We start from the raw sequence: 24,734 nt of genomic DNA on the forward strand, positions 1-24,734 counted from the left end.
CTTGCTTTTGGGATGGGACACCATGACCTCAGGCAATGGGATGGATGGGTGCGACTCGACTCACATAGACAAGGAAAGCAATACTGGGAGATGTGGCATGTGAGAAAAGACATGCGTTACAACTCAGTTTAACCTTAAAACATGCTTTTGAGTGTCCACAGAGGGAGACACAGGCTAACATCCACTGTGGAACCACACAGTGGAAAGGTAAGGGTTAATGATTTGTGTTATCTCTGTTTGAGTTTATGACTTTAATAACTGTCCACTTTTGAGCGCAAAGATATTTCTGCTTAACTTTTGCTTCACAGGGGGAGGAGGGAGAGGGGACGGAGGACGAGTGCTGTTTCTTTAAGAGAGAGGGAGGGAGAGTTAGGGGAGAGAGAGAGAGAAAGGGAGGGACCTCTTTGCCCTCCAGAAACCAGGAAGGGAATTGAGTTGATCTGCTGCTGCTTGGTTAGCGCATACGGGGCTTTAAGCTGCACAACAGTGAGAGGGAGAGAGAGAGAGCTCCGGAGAGGAGGAGAGGAGAGGGCTGAGCTAACCCACAATAAGCACCACCACGGCCATCGCAGGTGAGCTAAAGGCACCCTGCCATCCCCCCGCTGTCTGCCCTGGGCCTGTCGACCAGAGGGGAGCAGGGCAGAGGAGGAGAGGAGAGAGGGAGGAATGAGGGAGGGGGACAGAAAGGAGAGCAGGGTGGAGGGGTTGGCCGATGAGGAGAGGTGGGTCGCAGCAGTAGTCCCCAGTCAAGGTTCCTCTTTTTTTTTTATCCTTCTAAAGTACTTCCTCTGCACTGCTCTTTACCTCTGAGGGATCTTGAGGTAAAGTTTATAGGATGTGTTCAAGGCATTAACTTTTCAGGCAGGTGGAAGCACTTAGAGGAGGTGGAGGAGGAGGGGGGCTCTCGAGAGAGGGTGGGGGGCACTGAATGAGCAGAAGGAGAAACCAAAAATAATTCTACTGGACTTGACATAAGCAATCGCAAAAAACTTTTTCGGACAGCGGCAATTGAAATGCTTGGTGCAGGGGCAAGTTGTGTACTGTGTCCGTTGGGCATGTCGTGGTGGCATTAGTCTGTTTGGAAGAGCAGTAACTCATAATTTAGGTCAGGAGTTGTAAGTGTGTCTGAAATGTCACTCTGTCATGAGCTTGTGAATGAATTCACCTCTGATGTTTGCTTACTGCTGTGACAGTTGAGGTTGAAATGTTTTCTTTTTTCCTCATACGAAGCTTGGCCCTGTTTTGATGGCTGGTCTGTACTTTAATACCTGGCAGCCTGCTAGCAACATACAGTAGTGTATAATTCAGCCCTGAGTGCTTACGTTAGAGCAGGCTTGGAGATAGTGGGGGTGGTGAGGGCATGGAGCACTGGGACTCGTAGTCCACAGCAGGGGCTACAAAACGAGTCATATGGGGTTTGAGAACTCTACATCCCAGAGTGCCTTGCCCTCGGCCATCCAGGAAAGGGAACAGCCGCCAGCCTATCCTGACGAGGAGGTGTGGTGAATGAGCAGCTGTCAGGCCAATGAGAGAAGGGGATGCGGAGCAGAGTTGTGGGCTGAAAATAGAGGGGGTGGGTGGGGTGGAGGTGGTTGTGAGGGGGGTGGTGAGGGGGGTGGTGGTAAGTGTCTGTTTGTGTGGGATCAGGCAAGGGCTTGCCTGTATGACTAGGGCCACTCGCAAGTTTCCTGTCTGGTAGAGCTGCAGCCCTGCCCAGAGACGGAGGCAGCAGAGCTGGGCGACAGGCAGGGGAGTCATATAGGGCCCGGGACACATTTTCTGCCTATTTGGTAAGCACACCAAATACATCTACACACACACACACACTCACGCACTGTGTCTTTAGACTGTGGCTGACAGGAGAAACGAGCAAAGGAAATAAAGACCATAACGTGCTGTGTGTGAAGGAGAGTGTGAAAGAGATGGGTCTAGATAAAGTTCAGAGTTCTTGACCCACTTGCAGTTAAAGCTGTGAATACGGCAAATAGGTCAGGGCTGAGTGTAAGGTGCTGCAAAGACTCCTCAGGAGAATAGTTATTGTCTCTAAGTTTTTATCACGCTAACTTTTTAACTATGAGCTTGCAATCTCATGATGCATCAGTGTTGTTTCCATTCTATTAATTTAATTTGTGGACTGAAAAGACGAAGACAGTTGCACTCCCTGCATCGGCACTTAGGGTGTTAAAGTAATTCCACAGAAACAACTGCACGCTAATAGCTGACAGTACAGGAGCACAGGTGGGGCATTGAGTTTATTTGAGAAACCTCAGTCAGTGACATGTCTTCCTGTCGAAGGGGAGAATATGTGACACATCTTGTGACAACTATTTCCCTGGAAGGGTAAGCTGTTTCAGTTAAATTCATGCAATATTGAAATATAACTTAAGCTCTTGTTACTGTGTGCACCTCACGCAGGAAACATGTGTGTCTGTTTGTTGTTTCATATCAGTTTTTCTTCTGCTACTCACACCACGGTCAATCTCATGACATCTTTTTCTCCCAGTCCACTACCCCCACCCCCCTTTCCTCACCAGCATCTTGTTAAGAGCAGATTCTAATCTTGCCTGTCATGTCCTGACTGCTTGTGGCTCGTGGTTTTAAAGACTTCACAGCAACCCCAGCTGCCTTGCTCGATAACTAGATGCATAATTTTTAGCTTTGCATACTCGCTGAACCCGTTCTTTTAAATGTGTGGGCAAGGAGAGGGTACAAGAAGGGCAGCGAACACGAAGACGCCCAAGTGCTGGGAAAGTGTTAGGAATGCGTCTCAGAAAGCAGCAGCAGACAACGCTGATGACATTTTTTTATTAAGTTCAGTGTCAGAAAATATTAGTGACAGTAAAAGTTGTCCTGATGCTACCCTCTTTGCTATTTACTAGGTACCACTATGGGAGAACAGTATGATTGGTTCAAGTGAATATCAGCAAGAGGTTAAACTAGGACGCCATATGTGTTTGTGTATGTGAGTGTGTGCTTGTGTGCAAGCATGTGTGTGCATCTGTGTTACCAACAATAGACTCCAGGGGAATTGCAGGGGACTTCAGTGGCTGTGGGCAGGTCCAAGACACCACCCATCAATTTGGCGGTGAGGCTGAATACAGTTTGATATTCCTGTATGTTTGTGCCTGCACCACTATGGCCTGAAACTAGCAGGTTCAGACAGACTGTGAAGACAGGTTGCGTGATGTCGCCGTGGCAGTTTGAGGTTTTATTTTAGAGTGAAACGCTGGCTGCATACAATATACTACATGTAGTAGTCATTCTGTTTTTTCATAGTTGTTTTGATGTGGTGAGATTATGTATTGTTGGCCATATGGAAGGATAACGAAGTTAAGTAATCTGTACTTCACACCATCATTTCTCTGCTGCCGTGTTTGTCACATTTATCCACAGTTTAAATACTTTGATCGGCCTCTTCCTCTGTAAATGCAGCTCCGCTTCCCTGTAATGTTTGGTTCCCCTGGTCAGCTGCTCAGTATACCACAGCTTCCAGCCTGACTAGACAGACAGACCCCTCTCTGTTGTTTTACTGTTGTTGTGCTGAAGTCTAGGGGGAGTAAAGGGGCTTCTTCTGTTCTCTTCTGGGACATTTATTATGGAGAGGCCAACACAACCTGATCAAATTAGAGTGGGAGAGTAAGAGGCTGGGATGTTTTTCAGGGTGGGGGTGAAACTAGAATTGTCCAACTTTTGTAGTTAGATGATGTCTTTGGGTGAGGGTTTTTACATTTAAATATTCTGTAAAAACATGAATTAGTTGAAGGGGCAGGCTTTTGTCAACAGAATGAGTTATTATTATATTGATAATAAGGGGTGTATTACAGAAACCCTTTGTTTAATTTAGCAGAAAGGCTAACTGATGGGAGGAGGCAGATATGTGACCAATATGACACTGTCTGCATGTTGATGTAGTGAATCGGTTCAGGATGAAACAGAAGAGAAGATGGGTGGGTTGCATTAATGGATGGCGAGACACAGCAGGGTGGGTGGGTCCGTGCTGCTTTGCCTCCTCAGCAGTGGAAAGGGGAAGTGGGTGGTGTGGGGTGGGTTCTGTGCAGAGTCTAAGTCAGAGATGGAGCAATGATGAGATGAGAGCGACAGATGAGAGGAAGAGAGAAAGAGAGGGTCAGACAGTAGGGACAGAGAGAGCGAGCAAGCAGAGAGCTGGTCATCTGATAACAGAGCGGGTTCTGTTACACGCTCGCCACAGACTCGCAGGAAGTCCTCCTTCCCTGCTGGGCTGCGCATGCACATAGTGGCGCAGCCACGGCACGTCGGGCCTTTGGACTGACCAATGTGCCAGCCTGGGTTTTGCTGGACACCACCGCATTGGGGGTGTAGCGCTGTCTCTGAAGCCATGTGATGGTTTTGGTGCCCTTACTGGTTGGCAGCATGGCTGTGTCAGAGCATGTCACTAAAGCTAAATGTAACTCAGATGATGGATGCTTGTATTGCACTGCAACTACTGTCCCAAAACATCTGTTAGAATGTGACTTCACAGGGAACTATCCACCAAAAGACAGACGTATAGAGTGATCTAAATTATATATGAGTTATAGGTTGTGCTTAAAATTATGAAATTAATGAATGAATTCACTTGATAATGTCACTGCACTGGTTTGTCTCCACACGCAGTGACTGCAAAAATGGAAACAACTGTACAGTGCAAACCATGAGAAATTGTACCGTATTTAAAATGATCAGCCTTATTTTTGAATCTATTTTTGTTGCCTGAATGTTGTCTCAAGCTCTGCTTTAAGTGTATTTGTTGTACCTTTTCACGAAGTGAAATTGAACTCATATTGTTGTAACTATAGAATTGCACTCATAGAGTGTATACCTCCACCTACAGTCAGCTCAAACAACAAGGACAAAAACACTAACTCCTTGGTGGAGGTAATAAGGATTTTGGCTTCATTTTCTACAGAGGAACAAATAATAGAAAGAAATTGAAAAACTATGGACTTAAAAATGACCTTATAATTTAATTACCACCTTTCTGGTGTTGAACAATGTAAAAACAGCAAGTTTTGAAATAGTAGTAATTGGCAGCTGTCTCTGCACTATTTTTATTTACCTGTGGGTATACAGTGGGTCTGACTGAAGAGAAAACAAACTACAGGCACATGTAGAACAGGAGAATAGCAATAGATTTCACTTTCCAGTTCCTTTGCTATCTCGCATGTAAAACGTCAGACGTTTATAAGAACATCATAAAACCCCCTGTCACCTTCCTCACATTAAACTTTGCTCAACTAATGGGCGGTCACCTCTCACTGAAGCAGGTTACACCAGGTAACTGAATGAGATCTCTTGAGTTTATCATTGACATCTGATCCAGATTCCTAGGCCACCATACACTCAGGAGTTATGAGTGAGCTTGTGAGTTAAACGCCCTGCCTCGCCCACTACCTTTTCACTGGCTTTGTGTCTGTGCTTTGCCAGCACTTCCTGGTTAGTTTCTAGTGAAAGCTGCCAGGCCTAGACCAGCCCTCCAAACTTCAGTTTTATCAGTCACTTGCCCTCTTCCTGCTCCGCTCCCAATACGACCAATCAGGTTTCCTTTTTACAATTGGCAGTAGTGAGTCACTTGGCCATGGCACTTGTTCAAAATCCACGTTTCTTAGGAACCACTACCCCCTCCCCATTCTTGTTATCTTGCAATATCCTCTCGGATCCAACTTTGTACGTTTTTGACTTAAGAGAAGTGATTTGCTTGTAGCAGGGATATAGGTCTGGACTGGCTTGTCATAGAAGCCAGTTGAGATAGTCAGTGAAACAAGGCCATGATAGGAAAAAGAGAAATGATAGAGATAGGGGCAGGGAAGTGCAGACATGAGCAAAGTGCCAACCACATCCTTCAACCTGCTGTCTCATATAAAAACTTTACAGTTGTTTTTAGTTCTGGCCTTACTTAAATAGTAATAACAGTTGTGGTTGACATATATGAATTTCCCTAATATTAAGTGAGCAACTGAAAACATAAATCCTTCACCTGAGTAGAAGTAACATATGATAGAATTGCACGAACATGTCACATTGTGTTGTTATAAAATGAACAAGTGCTCTCTATTTCAGTGCTGAAAGGTGGCTCATCTGTGCTCCATTAACATTTATGGGTCAAGGGATCAGTGATTCTTTTGTGTTTGTTCTATTTCTCCTTTTGAAAGTTGCAGATTTTATGATTCAAACACTTTTTGCATGAAACTAGTAACTGAAAGTTTGGAATGATAAGAAGAAAAAAGGGGATGATTTGTATTCAAATTCAGTCGAGTTGAACCAAAAGGCTCTGTGCAGTACCAACTGAAATTGCGGATTTTAATATTTTCTCTATTTTCTTTACTTGATGCATTACTTGAGTTTGGTGAAACCTTAAATGATGGTCACTGTTGTTAAAAAATGCCAGTAAACAATTTATCTAAGAAACATCTGAGGTTGCACAGGGTTAACAGTTTGTTCCTTTGTATTTAGGAATGACTGGTATGTGTCAGCCAAAGACAGCTACTTTGAGAGTGGAAATTCTGCAGGCTTTCCATAGATGATACACATCGGGCAAAATAAAACTGCTTTTACTAGTTGCAACCACGGCCTGGTGTAAACGTGTTTAACTGTGAATGACAAGCAAATTGGGTGTGACCAACTTGGCATAGATATTAAGAACACATGCACAGCACAGTCAACTGAAAAAACAGCAGACAGGATGACGGTTGTTTCGTCCCTGAAACGTAATTTTGATATCTGTCCTTGCTGGGTGTAGATATAATGGAAGGGCTAGAGGGACCTTACAGAAGAAATGGAGGTGATCAGGGCGAGGATGGGATGGGTGGATCCTGCATTAGACTGGCTGTTTGACTTGCAAAGCAGGCGTGGGTGCTCGAGGACCAGTCAGTGAGAGAGGGCCCTTTCCCTGGAAGTGGAGCGCCTGCAGGGAAACAGACAGTTACTGCGCTGCTTTGTGCTGGGCTGCGGGCCTTGTCACCCATAGGCATGAATTAGTGATAAGGAATGTTTCAAGCCATGAGGAGGTGTCAGGATCAGGTTTGTTGCACTGTTTCCTCTTTCTTAGTGCTCTTTGTGGGTTATTTGGGGACAGGTGACTCCTGCATACAGAGCAGTCCCTCCATGCTTCGTTGGCACTGAATCAAGTTTGTGTGCGTGTGTGTGTGTGTGTGTGTGTGTTTTATCTCCTCTCTGCTCAGCGTCTTTACCTCACAAAGCCGTGACCCAGGGTCAGCTGTGTATGTCCCAAGGATAACGCAATACACAAGCTTGCAACAATGCCCGGTCTGGTGCAGGTGCTGTGTGTGTGTCTGTGTGTGAAGAGGAGGCTGGCTCGGGTCTGGATGGGCTCAGAGATCTGTTTCCACCTGTGAAGGACGTGACCGACAGCCGTGCGGTTGCCCTTTCTCTCACTCTTTCTGCCATCTCCAATGCACTCAGCTCTCTCTCCCCCCTGTGCCATACCTCTTTGTCTTTGCCCTCCTCTCTCTCAGCATATTCAGATGAGAAGTTAGATAATAAAATTTGCTCATGCCATGTCTGAGTGTTTGCAGTGGCTTTGTGGTCAGCTTCCCATCAAAATAGAATTGAATTAAGGGAGACGTACAGCAAGGAGCATGATTTTTTTACCCTTAGTTAAACAAAAATGTTGTTTTAGATATTACCTGTTTTGTTTGAATGTTCAAACTTTGAGTTGAATAATCCTTTTGCCTTTTTGACGCTTTGCCTGAATTAAGAATAATTATTGACCCATTTAGGTGATCATGATAAATTGGAACAAACATCGGCTCTTTGCACTGGCCTGCTTCTCTGCAGAGGTCTTTACCTAACACGAATGTCACCAGATCTCAAGGTGTGGAAACAGATAGGCGTTGCTTTTAACAAGGGAGAACATAAAATAACAGTGGAGAAAAAAGGAGAGGTGAACGCAGGTGAGCCGGTGTGGAAGAGGACAGGCAGCCAGGTTGAGCAGGTTTGATTGTCTGGTGTAGTGCACAAACATACCAGGAGGGCTGGTCTGAAGGAATGTCATTTGAATGAACTGCTCATGTACAGAGCAGCAAACTGAACACATCCTCAACCATCATCATCCCCATCTCCACCCTTAACCTCACCCCCCTGCTGTGCCTTCCTGGCAGATGGAGAAGGGGGGAGAAGGGGGGAGGAGGGTTGGAGGCGGCGATGTCCTATATGTTTTGAGTTATGTGTATGTGAATGTCACGCATTCTTGATGTCTCTGTGATGCCATGGTATTTGCCTGTGTGTGAGTGTGTTGATAGAGAAATCGAGGATGGCCAAACTCCCCTTCGACTGCGCAGGCTTCAGTCAATGATTTTAATCTCCCCCCACACGTGAGCGAGGGGACAGCCTTTCCTGAAACTTGGCACACAGTACAGGGTGGGGTAACCAGCTCAGACCGGATTGACAACCTCCCTTTTTAATACTGTTCCCTCGCAGCTTGTTGCGTGTCCTCTTCCTCCTCCCGTGGAGTTTTTCCACAGGGTCTGCTCTGGCAGCCCCCCTCCCTCACTTGCTCCCTCCCCTCTTTTCCTCCACCTCTCTCTCTTCCCTCCCTGGCTCTCGACTAACACAGAGTGCACAAGCTGCACAGCCCAGCTCCCAGCATGCACTCTGATCCCCACTACCCTCTGCCTATCTGTCCTCCATGACCTCCTACTTGGTTCCTTGCACGGGTGCATGCACACACACCCATAGAAGTAGGCATGTAAGGAAACATGCACCCAGCCACCTGCACACTCACATAAATACATAACCTTCTTTCACTTAGTTTTTCACACACTCATGGTGTTGTAGCCAGCAACAAGCCTGGCCATATTTCACTCTTTATTCCGTGCCATTAGAAACTAAATGATTGCACATTGTCACACTTGTGGTGTTGTACAATGTTGTACTCTATGTGTAAACACCCTGTTGTGCCAGTAGATTTGCTTTAAATGAATTGTAAGCAGATGGATACGCACTCAGTGTTTTGGGGTCCAGTGAAAGTGAGTGGAATGTTTAAATTGTCGGTTTGGGTGCTTTAATATTTTTGCTTCTTATGTGAGCTATTGCTTTCAAAACAGATTTATTTGTCATTCAACATATGTAGCAAATGTAAAGCATTCACTGTGGAGTTCAGATCAGGACCACCTAACATTAATTATTACTTTTTTGTGTGGATAAAAACACATCACTGAGGAATGTTGATATTGGTGGCCTAGATAAAAAAACACATAATCACAGAGGCTGTCAACAGTGTGAACAATCAGAAGAGAAGTTTTTGCATTGCTAAGATATTAATGTATAAAGATGACTTTTTGGAGGGAATCAGCTTGCGTTTATGGCAGAGACTGTACATGTCAGTGCACAGTTTACTTTAAGACAAATGTGAATTGTAATTGAATTGTCACCATTGTAAGCACATTAACGCTCTGTACCTAAATAGAACAGAACCCCCTTAATGTCATTAGGAACACCTGTGTTTACTTCCTATTTCATGTCACAATGGCTGCTGTGTAAGAGGTCTATACTGTTTACTGTTTAGTTTCAACAGACTGACTGACAGATGTCACATAGTCTATAAACATGCTAATTGCCAAACCCATGCTAATCGCTACGTAACCTTATACGACCCAACTTTGTAGTAGAGTGTATTTGTGTTTACATTGCAGACTCCCTGTATGTTATGAACTGTTATGAACTAACCCCTTATTCTTACGTTTTTTTAAATTTCATAAATTTTTAGTAACATGTGTACCAATTTTTGGAGCCTATTTGTTATCGTCTGGTGACGTTACCTCAGGGGGTAGCAGGTATCCGGGCCAAGTTTTCCGTTTGCCATACACTGTTTCCAGTCCAACAAGTCAAACATTTCTCCACACGAGACACAAACTCTATAGCCATACTGTCTCCAAGCTTTAGGTCCAGATGACATTTTGGCCAATCTCTTTTCACCGCTCTCTGCAAATGAATGCAGATATATTAAAAAGCTGATAACCGATGCTTTTTGGTCAATATGTTACACCTCTTTTGCGCTCTGCACAGACCTGCAGACAACCGAAGCCTGCTTAAATGTGATTGGTCAAACTAAAAATGGAAACAAGAAGATCTTGTCCCTCATCAACAGATTTTTTAAATTAACATGCAAATCTGTGTCAAGAGATAATGTATAATCTAGTATGCTTGAGTCTGAAGAATTTTGGTGTATATACCTCACTATGGGGAATAAATGGATCAATGTTACTCTCTGTCTTTCTGCTGCAGAACTTTTGACATGTGACAGTAGGAAAAGCACAGGGGTAAATAATGAAGTTAATAACTGTGACTATTGAATAGAACATTGTTGATGTCATCATGAACACCAGTACTTTTCCTACTGTCACATGTCAAAATGTCTGCTGTGATAAAGACCCATATCCACTCAAATAATGTCATGATGTTATTTTAAAAAGTTTTCCTTTCTCTCTTTCTCTTTTTCCTCCATCCAATTCCTCTATCCAAACTATCTCCCCCCTCAGACAGGCAGACGGACAGACGGCAGGACGGATACACGGGTGGGGGCTGTGCTAGGCGGCTCGGCGGCAGGCTGGTGGAAGATGTCGTCAGGAGCCGGTGGGAGGGGCGGAAGGCAGCTCAGGGGGACAGCAAGCGGCGGGGGCGGAGGAGGGCGAGGAGGGGCAGGAGAGGCGGAGGAAGGCCCCGTGGGGATCCCTTTCCCCGAGCACAGCGCCGACATCCTGGGCAGCCTGAACAAGCAGCGGCTCAGCGGCCTGCTGTGCGACGTGCTCCTGGTCACTCAGGATCAGGAGTTTCCTGCTCACCGCTCCGTCCTGGCCTCTTGCAGCTCATACTTCCACAAGCTCTTCACTTCAGGTGCCGCTGCCGATCAACAGAACATCTACAACATCGAATTTGTGCCAGCGGAGGCCCTGGGAGCATTGCTGGACTTTGCCTACACAGCCACATTGACAGTCAGCCACAGCAGTGTGGCGGACATCCTTGCCGCTGCTCGCCTCCTGGAAATTTCACCTGTCCAGGACGTCTGTACTCACCTGCTGGACACCAAAGTGCTCTCCCCGCCGGTACAAGATCATTATTGAACTATAAGTGTGTTGAATTTGAAGTTACATTTTGAAATGAGAATTTAACTGCTCTGCCTTTTTGAGTTGGAAAAGTAACTCGAAAAGCAACCCAACCTACAAGTGTTGAATAGCAAAACACAGACCATATAAGATACAGCACAACTCTACTATTATAAAGCTGTAATAATCTATTCAAAATCCTTTTCCCTGCTTTAGCCACTCATAGAATGGGTTGTCTGGTCATCAAACAATCCTTTCATTCAATAGTCAGCAAAGTCAAACTTACATCACGGCCTTTATCAGTCTCTCTCACTATGCCCCACACGCCCACAGCCCTGGGGTTAGTTCAACACTTACTCATTCTGAGCCAATAGCTTGTGTGGAAGGACAGCATGTGCTTTCACAGACTACAGACACAGCATACAGCAGCTCCACTTGTACATGATCAAGTATAGCTGTGGTATGTTGTGTCTGAATACTTACTGCTTTACATAATCCCAACCTGTAACATTGCAGTTTGTGGCCACATATTTCCAATTATCTAATGCTATATTTAGTACAAGTTTACTTCAATTTAAAAAAACAAAAACACTTCAACACTAACACTTAAAAAATAGGTTAAATTGCTGAACCAGTTAGTTTTTATTTTCTAATTGCAAATGCATGTGCCCCCAAGCATACTTAGCCCCTGCGTGTACATCCAGTTTACCCAAATTGCGATCTTCTCATGCTGACAGTCGTTACATTTGTAAATTTAGGTCTTTCCTGTCATGTTAATGTTTTACTTTTTAACAACTGTGCTTTGCTATTGTACTTTTGTCTCTTTTTCCTTGCACACAATTCAATTTTTCTCTCACTCACTTTCTTTGTTTCCCATCTTGTGTCTCACTAGGCGGGCAATGAGCAACGAGATGAAGATGAAAATAGGGAGGGAAAGGGCAGAGGGGGCAAGGAGCAGGGGAACCGGGTGCGGGCCCGGGAGTACCTGGAGTACTTCCAGAGAGGGGCGCACTGGAGCAGCAGCTGCAGCACGCCAGAGCTCAGGGACCTGCCTACACACCTGCACTTTAACCATGGCAATGGCCCCAGCAACGGGGCTCCTGGTGGCCCCGGTGAGTACCTCTCCCCCCTGGCCCTCGCATTTGCCCAGGCCCCAACACAGGAGCCAGAAGAAGAAGACGAGGATGAAGAGGAAGATGAGGACGGGGAGCCAGTGCAGGGGAATGGAGCGAGCCTGGGGTCGTCTTACTACCCCCCATCCCAGAATGGGCACTTCTACCTCCCACCTGACTCGAGGCTGGGGCAGGAGACCGAAGTGGAGGAAAGTGGTAGGGAAGCGAGGGAGAGGGAGAGGGAGAGGGGCTCAGCCAGTGCCCTCCTGCAGCAGATGATGGACTCCATCGAGAGGCAAAAGGAGCGCGCAACGACCGGGGATGACCTAGGAGATGGGGACGACCCAGACATGGAATTTTACTTGAATTATTTTAACAGCACACAGCATGAGGATACAGCTTCTGCTGCTGTGACAGAGGGTGTGCCGCCGCTCTGGTTATCACGGGGCAGTACTGGCCAAGACAGAGGAGGAGAGCGGGTTGTTGGAGAGAGAGGCAGCGGGGGTGGAGGAGGTGGAGGAGAGAGGAAGATGCGCTCTAAGGCCTTCCAGAAGTGCCCCATATGCTCCAAGGTCATTCAAGGAGCAGGCAAGCTACCCCGCCATATCCGAACGCACACGGGAGAGAAACCCTATGAATGCGCCATCTGCAAAGTGCGCTTTACCAGGTAAGCCTAATTAAGGAAGTGACTGCCCGATGTCACATGTACTAATAGTCTTGGACTTGGCACCATAGACAAACTGCCCAGCAGTGGGGAAACGCCACAAAGCCAAGAGCAGGAGTATTAGCATTAACCAACTTAGCTTCGTATTAAGCAGGCAATGCAGTTTGTAAATCTAAATGTTTACCTTGACCGTGGACTGACTTGAGTCCTACCCAGGTGTTATTACAATGTCACATTGTAGCTAAATGCTAATCCGAATGGCGTGCAGCATATCCCAGCTCTGAGAGGGGGGTCATGTGGTTATAAAGGTCTGTTTTATTATGGCAGCCTTCATAGCAAAGTCCTGGAATTTCAGCATAGGGGTCCTATAAAAGAAGGCTGTGCCATGGCAGTGTTATCTAGTGGATGGTTGCTATAAAGTGCTGTGCTCTGATACAGAGGGGGATCACAGGCCCTTAGTGGTGCTACGGTTATGTGCTCCAATGCAGTAATTTGAACTTTTGATCTCTGGTTATGTTGATTATTGCCCACGGCAGAGTAGTTACACCACCCCCTCCTCTCTCTCTCTCTCTCTCTGTCACTCCTTTACCTCTCTAATGAAAGCTGCCATGTGCCGCTCGCATAAATGTGGCCAGTCTAAGGAACTGGACTTGCACTCGGTTTCCCTGTATTCAGTAGACGTGTCTCTTCCTTGAAATCATTCTGTAATGAAATAATCAGCAGACTCGTGTTGGAAATAAATGCAGTGGGCTAGTAATACCCAGAACCTCAGCTGGCATGACGGGGTAGGGAAGACCAGTTTGAATTTACCTTCAAGCTAAATTCGACCGGCAGTGGGAAGGGGGTATTGTAATCTTAATCCTGTTTGATCAGGGTTAAGAGTGTGCCTCACATGGTAATAAATCACTCCTGTCCTTTAAATAATTCACCTCTGTCAGTGTGCCACTTTGTTCCATGGCTCCAGCCTCTGTGTGTGTGTGTGTGTGTGTGTGTGTGTGTGTGTGTGTGTGTGTGTGTGTGTGTGTGTGTGTGCGTGTGTGCGTGCGTGCGTGCGTGCGTGCGTGCGTGCGTGCGTGCGTGCGTGCGTGCGTGTGTTTCCCTATATACACATTTCTTTGTTAAGTTCTGTATTTGGGACATAGTTCGTTTCGACCTTAAAGGGTGCAGTGGGTTTATTTGTTTGCTTGCTTGAATGACAGCTAATCCAATTACATGGACGGTGTATTTGTGTGTCTTTGTATGTTCAAATGGAGTTGTTGTAACCACGCTTGTTTATTTAGAAGCCCTCTGCCCTGGATGCAGAAGGGTTAGACGATTTAAGAGCTCGGGAGCTAGAGAGATAGTAAGGGCTAAAGGGGGGGAGGGAGGGACAAGAGTCAGATAAAGACCAAGGCAGCCTGATAAAGTTTAGCAGACAACTCATTCATTGTTTGGTGTTTGGGTAATTGTTGTAGAACTCATAAATTATTGGGAAGTAAGTGACACAAAAGTATTATTCAAAATTCAACCAAAATATGGCTTGTGGAGGTACATCTAGGCTGCAAAACTGACGAGATGTTACAGACAAGTTACTACATTCAAGTGGCGGTCAGGAGGCCTTTGGACCCCACTTTATATATTTCAGTGCTGTGTCAAGTTGTGTTCAGCTGTAGAGGACAGTCAAATGTAATTTTCTATTCTAGTTTTGAAATGCATCATTGTTGCAATGTTTACACCTGCTGTGTAGAATTTGTCATGCCTAAAGCAGAGAAGTTTGGAAACATGGCGAGTCACCTTTTACTTTGAAATCTCCAAGGAGAATTGTAGAATATACCTGCAAAAAACTGAGATGTTTGGAAATGACTACCAGCAGTGAATGCAAAATGTTGCTTACTGTCAGTAAAAGTTCCAACTCATCGAAAAAGAAAAAACCCTGCTTTTACTTTGCATCGTTGCTATTTCTCTTTTAATAGTATTTCCTGTAACTAAGTAACCAACTGTAGAGTAGACAATCTGCTTCCTGTTAACACCAGCAAACATGTGCTCAGTGTATGTAAATTGTTATGATATGTACTTTCAGGTCTGTTAATATGAACAGACATTATTTCTAATATGAAGCTAAATTGCTCATCAGGATGTATTATTTGTATAGATGTAGATTAATTGGTCAGGCTGCCCTTGCAGAAATCTACTGGATGAAAAATATCTATATAGAAAATAAAACCACTCACAGTATTTTAAGATGACATGGGTACATGTGAAAATTAATAATCTATATTGAGTTAAATACGTATTTTTGGAGCCTGGTTAGTAGCTTACACTAGAATGAGAACTTGAAGCCAACTTTGTGTCCTGAGTGATTTCAGTTAGATGTGAGCCAATCCTCTAGTTGATTTAAATTTTAAAAACTCTGTGATTCTTATTTTATTTGTTTCTCTCCCTCTCAGGCAGGACAAGCTCAAGGTTCATATGAGGAAGCATACAGGAGAGAAGCCTTACCTGTGTACGCAATGTGGAGCCGCCTTTGCTCACAACTACGACCTGAAGAACCACATGCGTGTACACACAGGCCTGCGTCCCTATCAGTGCTCAAGCTGCTTTAAGACTTTTGTGCGCTCCGATCACCTGCACCGCCACCTCAAGAAGGACGGCTGCAACGGCATCCCCTCTCGTCGAGGTCGAAAGCCTCGGATGCGGGAGCCAGGGCATCTTGAGTCCCCGTTGGGTCTGCTGAGCACCAGCTCAGACACAGGGCCTGCACCTCTTACCATCAGGGGACGGCGGCGTTCAGAGGCAGCCTCAGCGGCGGAGATGGGGGGGGTAGCTGGAGCTCATGCACACAGTCCTCAGCTGCAGGAGTTGGCTGGGGAGGCTGGGCCCTGAGACTGCTGGGGCATCAAGGACACTGCTGGATACCATAGTCACTCTGCACTGCCTGTGAGACAGGCCAGTGAACAGAGGAGAAAAAACACGCAAAGACAAACTTAAAAAAAACAATTTAACAACTAACTATTCCTCTATAAACCAAATCAGGGTGTCACAAAAATCTAATCTTTATATTTCTTTCTCCTTTTACTTTAGAAAAGAGTAGACTTGCAAGCACTTGAGTCAGTGTATCTGTTAAAGAGCAAAGAACGCTTCACATCATACACCCATGACGTCCCCTTTCTGGGCCATTTTCTTCTTTATAATATTAGGGTTTTTATACATTGGCATATGGGCTTAGGCAAATGTATAATAGATACGAAGAAACTCTGAACAACTATGCAGTTGATTTAGATTTTTATTGGTTTTGTCCTCACAGCCTTCAAGCTCTAAGCAAGGTGTCTGTCAAGCACCTTCTGGCTGCTGTACGGGTGAAGCGAGGACAAATCCTCCCGGTGAAAACAACTCTTTTTCTATTCTTTTGCAGGTCTGAAATGTACAGTTACCATAGAAACAACATTGCCACAATATGGCATATGCAAGGAAAACTCACCACAGTTTTGATGCAACAGTTTTCTCTCTCTAAATGTTCCAGAAAGAATCAGACGAGGGTTTGATTGAAGTGTTACTTACTCTATGAAATGCATTTTAAGAATCTAAGGTTTGTCTTATTGAAAAACAAATTCACCTTGAGTCGAATCCACGTTAATGGGGGCTCATCAATTGCAGGACTAGGGAAAATGAGGGGTGGAGGGATTGTGTTTTTAAAGCACTACCATCGTCAATGTGTCTGTTGGCTTGACTACATGGCCTCTTATTCCTCACAATTCTGCAATTTCAGCATTTCTGTTTTCCCTTTTGATTTTGTCTTAATTTTTTTTGTCGTTGTTCCTTTTTGTTGACTGCTTCGGGTACTTGACACTTTATAATTGTATACATGTATATACAGCAGGTGGTAAATATGACATTGGTCCCTTCTTAATGCTGAGGTGTACTTACCGATCGGGTTTTTTCCTCTTAGGCTTGATGTCATATTTCTCAAAGAGTGAAGCTTGCGGGTGAACGAAAAAAAAAACTGTATGAATGTTTGATGAAACAAAACAAAACATAAGTCACCTATTTGTCCTAATCACTTGACATGTATAGTTCCTGCCCAAAGGATGAGGAGGTCGAACGAATGAATGTGTTAACTGCAGTTTTTCGGAATCTGTCCTTGTGTGACAAGGCGCGGGTAGCATTTAACCAACCGCAGGTTAAAAGAAATGGCAGGGAGCCCAAGTGAGAGAGTGACAAAGAATACGAAGAAGAAGAAATAGATGAGCACCTTTTTTTTTTTTTCTATGTTTGCACAGCTTTACTAAAGATATCCAACCGAGTGAGAGAGAGAGAGAGAGAGAGAGGGGTATATTTAAAGGAAGTGGGCTGGTGTCAGGGAAGGAGCGAGAGCAGGTTTATGTATCATGCTTATTCCAATTCTTTTGCCCGAGGGACCACACAACCGTGAGGCAACCTGTATGATGAAGAGAGCAATAAATACCTGTCCAAGTTGGGAGGCCAAATAGGAGCGCAGCTGCAGCTGGTTGATGGGGGGAGGGGAACAAGGGAAGGGGAGGGGGATCTCACAATGTCTGTTGCATTCCAAAAAATAATCTCCCCCAGCTCAGCCACGTTTCCAGGCAGGAGGGGATCAAATCAGGCCTTTTCTCTCCCTCGCTCTCCCTCTGTAGTCCTCTAATGCCCCCGAACCAGCCTGGAGGGGATATTATTATATTAGAGTCTGGTGTTGCTGTGGGTAGGACGCCTGGTGCTGGCAGTTTAGTGTGCGATGGTGTTTACATGTACGTGTGTTTGTGTGCATGTGTGTGTGTGCGTGGCAGCCAGGGTCCCTCTGGCCACATCATCACTGTGTGAGTCAGCCACAGCCTGTTCAAACATGCACCCTGAGCTGCCAGCCCCAATGCACTTTCTCTGCCTCACACACACACTTGCTGAGTGCAGGTATCCTGCAGAGAAGGGGAAAGCACCAGAGCTGACATATCTGTTAGATATTGTCAGTGACTCTGGATTTGTCCATTTTAAAATCTCTAGCTGCGTTTTTGTTCTCCAAGCCCAACGTTATTTCCCAAGCCAACACACTGAGCCTTTGGAGAACATGCATGTGGGTTTTTGAGCCTCCCCCTAGAACTTACATAGTCGTGCTGTAGTTCAACTACCAGTCCCCTTTTGCACCTTAATTGGAAAGAGGCAGGTCATGAATGCACTTTGTTACTGAGGAGGGCACTTTTGTCAACAAAACGGGTACTTCAGAAACAAACCAGTTGCAAATGAGATAAGTCCTTTCTTCTGTCCATGGGGTTGAAGTCGAGCTCCTTCGCCGGTTCTTTTCAGTTTTTGATGACAAGCTGCCAAGAAAAATAAAAAAATTTAACCTTAATTATGCTAAATCAGATCTCAGAAAGAGAAGCCAGACAGGTTTCAGCTACAAAAATGTTGAGTATTGTGACTTAAAAAAATTACTAAATTAACCCATGTGACTGATTGCACTTGAAGTTAGTTGTCAAAAAGAAATCTAGTGAGTGGTGTTTATGTCTTAATGTTAAGAAAGGGGGATGGAAGGAGGAGACAGACGAAAAAGAAAGTGTACGCTGCGTGTGTGTGTGTGTGAGAGATAGAGAGTGTGTGTGCGCGTGTGTGTGTGAGTGAGAGAGTGTGTGTGTGTGTGTGTGTGTGTGTGTGTGTGTGTGTGTGTGTGTGTGTGCGCGTATGTGCACAAGCATGCAATGCTGGCTGGCAGGCTGGAGGGTCTCAGGACAAGCTTGGATAAACAAACTTCGTGTCTACCCCATCTGTTCACCAGCTCCTCTCATAACTACACATGTTCTCCGAGGAACCACAGTGATAATAGGTCCACGGTACCACACAAGCAAAAAAATACCATATTGTAAAACAACTCATTGGACAGTGTTGCTTGTTTACTTCACAGCTCTCTCGGTGCACATTTGCACAACTCTTCGTTTACTCTTGTTGGTCATTGTCAGGGGTTGGCGAGGACTTCGCAGTTTGAGTTTCTATTTTTGCTTCTCTGTTATGACAAAGACAGGGTTTATTATTGCACAGTTTGGCTCCCACAGGCAGACCAATGCAACCTGGGTATATCGACCTGCTTTGTGGTCTTCATGTATAGTGGTACTCGCCATGCACTCCTTAAAACCATTTGATGTGGCAGATTTTTTTTACCTGTTAAGACCTGTGAGCCATCTTAAACACATGTTCTGTTGGACTTTCATATTTCCCCCAAATGTCTTATGTTGTTTGTTGATTAACCAAAGCTTTTTGCCCTCGATCTTAGTCTCTATAGACTAGAAATATTGAAAGTATGTCTATAATTTATTCAGACTGGGCCTCCCTGACTAAGCCACACACAGATGCCCTCTCCTTGAATGCATATGCAGAGAGTTGTGCGGAATCACGCAGACATTTACTTGAGTTCACTTTCTCTCGCTCTTTGTATGTGGACATAGAATCAGAGGTTTAAGGATGTATAGTTTTTTTTCTGTCTACACTTGTTTTTTCTTAAAGTAACGTGTCGTGCTACAGCTGTTTTTTTTCTAACAATTTTACATGGCTGTGTGTGTAAGTGAGTGGGCGTATGTGTTTGAGTGTGTGAGTGTGTGTATGGGGGGTGGGAAGAGGTTTTTTGTTGCTGTGCCAGGAGGGTGGGGTAAATGGGTGCATGGGTGGGGTTATGGATATAAAGCCTGATAGCACTGGAAATGGTGCTTTAGCTGGGAGAGCAAAAGTTTGCACTAATGTTAAATGTCCTTGTCCTGCTTATGGGAGAAGGGCAGGAGACCTCAGAGAGGCCTGCGAGTTTCCATGAGCACGGAGCTGCGTGGTGAACTCACTCAATGGTCTCATAAAAAGTCCATCCAACCCCCTCCATAGAAATAATCATGTACAGTATATTAAAGAAGTACACAGACGTCCAACAACTACAAATACCAAAGGAAAAAAATGGCTTGCATTCAAGTCATTGGACATTTTAAAGCTACAAATCTAATGTTGGATTAAAAGTTTTATTGTTGAACCTGAAGTCTCTTGAAAAGAGATTCTGGATGTAGCTTTTGATGGAAAATAGAAATGGTGGGAAAGCAGCAAATCATATTTGCTCTTTGTATTTAAATATATTCCAAATATATAACATTTAGGCACTTAAACAGTAGCAAAGCCTTTTGAAAACATTCAAGACATTTGAGTTTCTCCTGATCTGATGGCTGAGATGTAGCGTGTGGGGCAATATTGATTCCAACTTGTGTTCAACTTTAGAGATGGGATTTTTATTTGTTTTATGTTCAGTGAAATGATAAAATTATGATTAAAACTTTTGTTAAACACTGTTAATTTGATCATCACTAAAATGGATGATTTTAGTTTCACTTTTTGAAAAGGTTGAATTGAAGTCTAATGTTCTCTAATTGAAGCAGACTGGGTATTTGTGGCCTTGCCTGAGCAGCACTAAGCTTCTTTTTTTTTTCTTATTCCACACAGTGATATTGTGCAGTGTGGGGCTGAGGCTCACTCCCACCAGGTTAACTATGTGACAACATGAGCCTCAGTGTGCCTTAAGTGGGCAGGGACCGATAAAACTCACACCTTCTCCTTTTCTTTCATCTTTTTTTTCTGTCCATATCTTAAGACCAAAAGTTTAAAAGCTGATTTGATTGGTTTTGAAATTGATAATTTTGTTGTTTAAATTTGAATTTATTAATAACAAAGTCCTAGCCGATAGATCAGAGCTGGGTCTCCATCAGCACATATGGCTCCAGAACTGGTGCGTCCCCAGCCTCAGCCCCAGACCAAGGTCACTGACAGGCTATGCCGAGACAGTCTCAGAGGTGTTTTCAATTTGACCTTCATGTTTTTGTTTTTCCTTTGTTGCTATCAAAGACTTTTGGTGAATCTATCTGAGAAGGCCATAAAACAAAGACGACCAACAATGATGTGATAACAATGATAACTGTAAATAATCAAACAGAAGCAGGACGGGATGACTGTTATTACAGCGAGCTGCGATGACGGCAGAAGTGGGACTTGTTGGCTTTGCTTCGTCACTCTGCCGCAACACCTGATTTCTCTGTGTTTTCCATCAGGCTCTCCATGCACACCAAGCTGAGTGCAGCATATGCAGTACGGCACCATGCGCAGCGTGGCTCTGGCACTTACACAGACAGCCCTGGGTCCTTCAGAGGCTGGCTGCTGTCTGTTGGCTGCTCTCAGCCAAGTGGGGACAGTTTGCACTTGGAGTCTCTCTCAGTCTGGAGGGATTCAGAGGTTTGGTGTACGGGGAGGAGGAGGATTAAATACGGGTGGTAGGGGAAGGCTGGATGTTGTTTTCAGGGATGAGGTTAGAAAGCCCAGGTGATTGACTATTTGTTGAGCTATGGTTCAGCGTCGCTCCTCTAAGCTGGTAGGAATTGTATGGCCACAGTGTGATGTGAATTATAATAGGTCACCACATTGGAGAACTGCAACAAGGAGAATGTTGCTGATCTCTTTTGTCTCTATGTAAGTTCTTCTCAGGTGGAAAATACACTGCTATGCATCGGTTTCAATCTCCGCTCAGTTTGTGGTTGTGTCTCATCAATCCTCTCCGTCTTTGCCTTTCTTCTTCATACCAATATTTAACATGATCCATCCCAGGAAGATTAACACAGGAACACTTCCCTCATTGTTAAAAGTTAGATGTATACATGTACACACACACACACACACTCACACACATATATATATATACATACATACACACACACACACACACACACACACATATACATGTAATATTGATCCAGGGGTTTGTTGGAAGAAAGAAGCTTCTGGAGATTTAGTCTTAAAAGTCAGGCCGTAACGTTTTTTCTGAAAGGAGTTGGGTTTGGAAAAGCACAGTTGCGGAGCGCTGTATGTTTTCTCACTTTCTTCTCCCATCGCTCCTCCTCTCTGTGGACTCGGAGTCTCCATCTCTGCTGCCGACTGGCCTTCAATCAAAGATCGCACACCCTCAGCAGGGGAATCAGCGGGAGAGGAAGGGGACTGGATAAGGTCTGGAGGAACACTTGCAGTTTCAGTTTTCAGTCACCTAAATCCAATTTTTAAGATACATTCCATAACTTCAGGCAGGTGTAACAGATGAGAGCTGGAGACGACATTTTGACAGTCGGCTGTTTCAGTCCGTCTGTCTGCGCTCACTATCCCACTACTAAGAGACTGACGGACAGTTCGAAAGGCCCCTGGCGTACTGCTATCCAACTGCCTTTTTCAGCTTCTGCGATTGTAACAAAAAGCACTTTGCGAAAGGCCATCCTGAATTTTGTGTGCTTTTATTTTAAGATTATCACTATTGTTATTATGTTGTTGATCCTGTTGTTTATTTGTTTGTTTGTTTTGTCTTCTCAGTGCAGATGATTATTTAAATGCAAAAAAATAATATGATTATGGAAAAGAAAAAAAGAAAAAAACTTGAATATTTGCTATCTGGATCGAAGGTGGTTTGAGCTACCACCTCATCTGAACATAAACAAACACATCTCTGTTCGACCACCATATGCAGCTGTTGCATAGTCACACAATGGTAGTGTGGTGGGGGGGGGGCGATGAATCTCCCCCCCATACCTGCTCTCTGCTTACTATCTCAGATCTTGTTGGGGGGGGGTAAAGGTCATTCGAGCTCATTTGGGAGACTCCTTTTCTTGAAAAGAAACCTGTATAAGAGTTGCAAAGCTTTCTGAGAAGGCTAGCTGTGCTGAATGTTAAACATGCAGTGTTGTATCCACTGCAGAATCTCTTTGTCTGCAATAACGCCCTCTCTGTGCAGTTAAAGGCTGGATCTGGTATCCATGTGGAACTTACATGAAATGGATGAAATGGCCAAATCATGGACTTTTGCAAATCAGAGCAGACAATTAGTTTTTTGGCCTTGACATCTAATTCAAATCAAGATTGTTGCAGTAGAGTGGAAAGAATAATATTGATCATAATAAACATACAATAAATCTATAGTTCAGTAAATGGTTTAACTTGGGAGAGACAGAAATAGGCTACTATTTATAATAGATTGATTTGTAACTGTGATGATTATGATAATTCTTTACAGAGGTTTTTTTTCCTGATGTACATTTGAAAATGGTGGAATACGTCCCAGTCCTCATATCTGAAAGTTCAATTGTAAATGCACACAGAGTCACATGAAGCAGAAACCGTAGCTCTGCTGGACATCTGACCACCTCCCTCTCAGTGTATCCTGACCAGTGCATCAAAGAGCAGAATACCTGCGGTGAATTCACTAATTGGCACGAGCTTGGCAAAAGTAAAACATCATCCAGCTTTTCAACAGCAGCCGTTTTCTCTGACGTGATTCAGTGTGGATTTACTTTTTAAATAATCCCTTTCTCATCACAAAGTATGTTTTATTTTTTTCAGCATTGCAGTCTGTCGGTCCATATCTGTTGATAGCTGCAGGGGGAAAAATATGGGTGATTTCTTTTTCTCTTTTTTTTTGAGAATTTGCACTTTCTTGGTGACGAAAAAAATTGTATATGAGACCACTAAATCCACACAGTCTAAACCATATAATTCCATTTTTGTGTCATTTTTGTTTTCTGTTCTTCTTTTTTTAATATATCCAAAAATGTCTGGCATCTGGTTGTCTGGTTTAAAGAATATAAATCTTTCTATTAAAAACAATGGTTCCAAAGTTTTTTGTTGATAATTTCGTCTCTTTTTTTTTACTAAACTAATGTAGCATCTTAACATGTTGACATGCGGTTTTGTTGTCATTACACAGAAGCATTTACTTTACCACAACAGAGAGGCAAGGACAGACAACAACAATTTGTGTTCATGTGCTGAATGTAATGCAACCAGTAAGAACAAGTCAGTTCTCTACATCAACCAGAAGGTGGCAGTATTATCACTGTTATGATCATTTGCAGTGATCATCAAGTGCTGCCTCACATCACTTCTGTGTCTCTCTCTTTTTTCCTTGCATTCATTTTTTTCACTCACTCACTTTGGTGCATCATTGTGGACACACATGCAGCCGTACTTACATTCAAACCACGTAATACAAATATCGCATCACCACAGTACAGTACAGACTGGGCTCACATACATCAATAACATTGCAGTGTAGTGCCAAAGGACGTTTACTCACTCAGGGGCTAAAGCTTTGTGCTAGCATATATCTGTGGCGGAGAAGCCACCAGTACTATTTTAAATCTGTCCCAGAAGTCCAGCGGCAGACTGCAACCACTGGCTCGTTGTCACCCTGTCTTCTTGTTTTTCCTCGTCTGTCTCCCTGAGGCGATCCTGTGGGGTGACAGAGGTCATAGAACAGCTCATTAACCCCACCCCAACAGCCCACACATTGCTGCAGTCCTCGGGCCCTGGCTGCACACACACACACACACACACACACACACATTTTATAATGCTCCACTAATAGCAGTTAAGTCGACTTAAGCCCACTCCTTGAGCAGTGTGCTTTCAGGGATGCAGCATGACACATGTATGTGTCTTGCATGTTGTATCTAGTATCACTGCGTCTATGTATGTTTTCATCATGGGTGTAGCACACTCACATGCTCATTATTTCTATGAAAATGTTGTTACTTTTGTGTTTTTCTTGAAATAAAACCACTTTTAAACATTGGTTAGAATATATATATATATCCACACAGTGTGATATATTAGAGGATGAGAAGTTTTAATCTGCCTTGTTGAACCTGTTGGCCAGATGTCCCATTAGTCATTAATTGTTATGTTTTAAGGTATCTACAAAACACTGTGGACCGTAGTGTTATTTTCCATGTTCAGACATTGTTGCAGTCAAAACATATTGGATAAGAGGAACAGCAGCACTTCAGGGGCTGGGAGATGCCTTGGAGCTGTTGTCTGGTGTCTCTAGTGGTGTTATTCCCT

At 44.2% G+C, this 24,734-nt stretch overlaps 1 protein-coding gene across 2 annotated transcripts; it reads left to right on the plus strand.

The window, feature by feature from the left end:
* Window positions 1–414: 414 nt before the first annotated feature.
* zbtb7a (zinc finger and BTB domain containing 7a) lies at window positions 415–23,511 on the plus strand. 2 transcript variants are annotated; one of them, XM_069522246.1, is made up of 4 exons: window positions 415–572; window positions 10,518–11,081; window positions 11,974–12,860; window positions 15,284–23,511. In XM_069522246.1, exons 2-4 carry the CDS (start codon window positions 10,596–10,598, stop codon window positions 15,717–15,719), a joined length of 1,809 nt encoding a protein of 602 aa, XP_069378347.1. In that variant the 5' UTR covers window positions 415–572; window positions 10,518–10,595; the 3' UTR covers window positions 15,720–23,511. The 2 variants fall into 2 exon arrangements, with proteins under 2 accessions (XP_069378347.1, XP_069378348.1); XM_069522247.1 differs by lacking the exon at window positions 415–572 and adding an exon at window positions 1,632–1,790.
* The last annotated feature ends 1,223 nt before the right edge of the window (window positions 23,512–24,734 follow it).

This window comes from Paralichthys olivaceus, chromosome 3 (genome assembly GCF_024713975.1).
Source record: "Paralichthys olivaceus isolate ysfri-2021 chromosome 3, ASM2471397v2, whole genome shotgun sequence".
In the NCBI taxonomy this organism is placed as follows: Eukaryota; Metazoa; Chordata; class Actinopteri; order Pleuronectiformes; family Paralichthyidae; genus Paralichthys; species Paralichthys olivaceus.

What these genes read in the sequence shown, in the direction of transcription:
- zbtb7a (XM_069522246.1), top strand. Translation starts at nt 10,596, where the DNA reads ATGTCGTCAGGAGCCGGTGGGAGGGGCGGAAGGCAGCTCAGGGGGACA. An exon ending in CCAAAGTGCTCTCCCCGCCG is followed by an intron (nt 11,082 to 11,973) that starts GTACAAGATCAT and finishes GTGTCTCACTAG; the next exon opens with GCGGGCAATGAGCAACGAGA. An exon ending in TGCAAAGTGCGCTTTACCAG is followed by an intron (nt 12,861 to 15,283) that starts GTAAGCCTAATT and finishes TCTCCCTCTCAG; the next exon opens with GCAGGACAAGCTCAAGGTTC.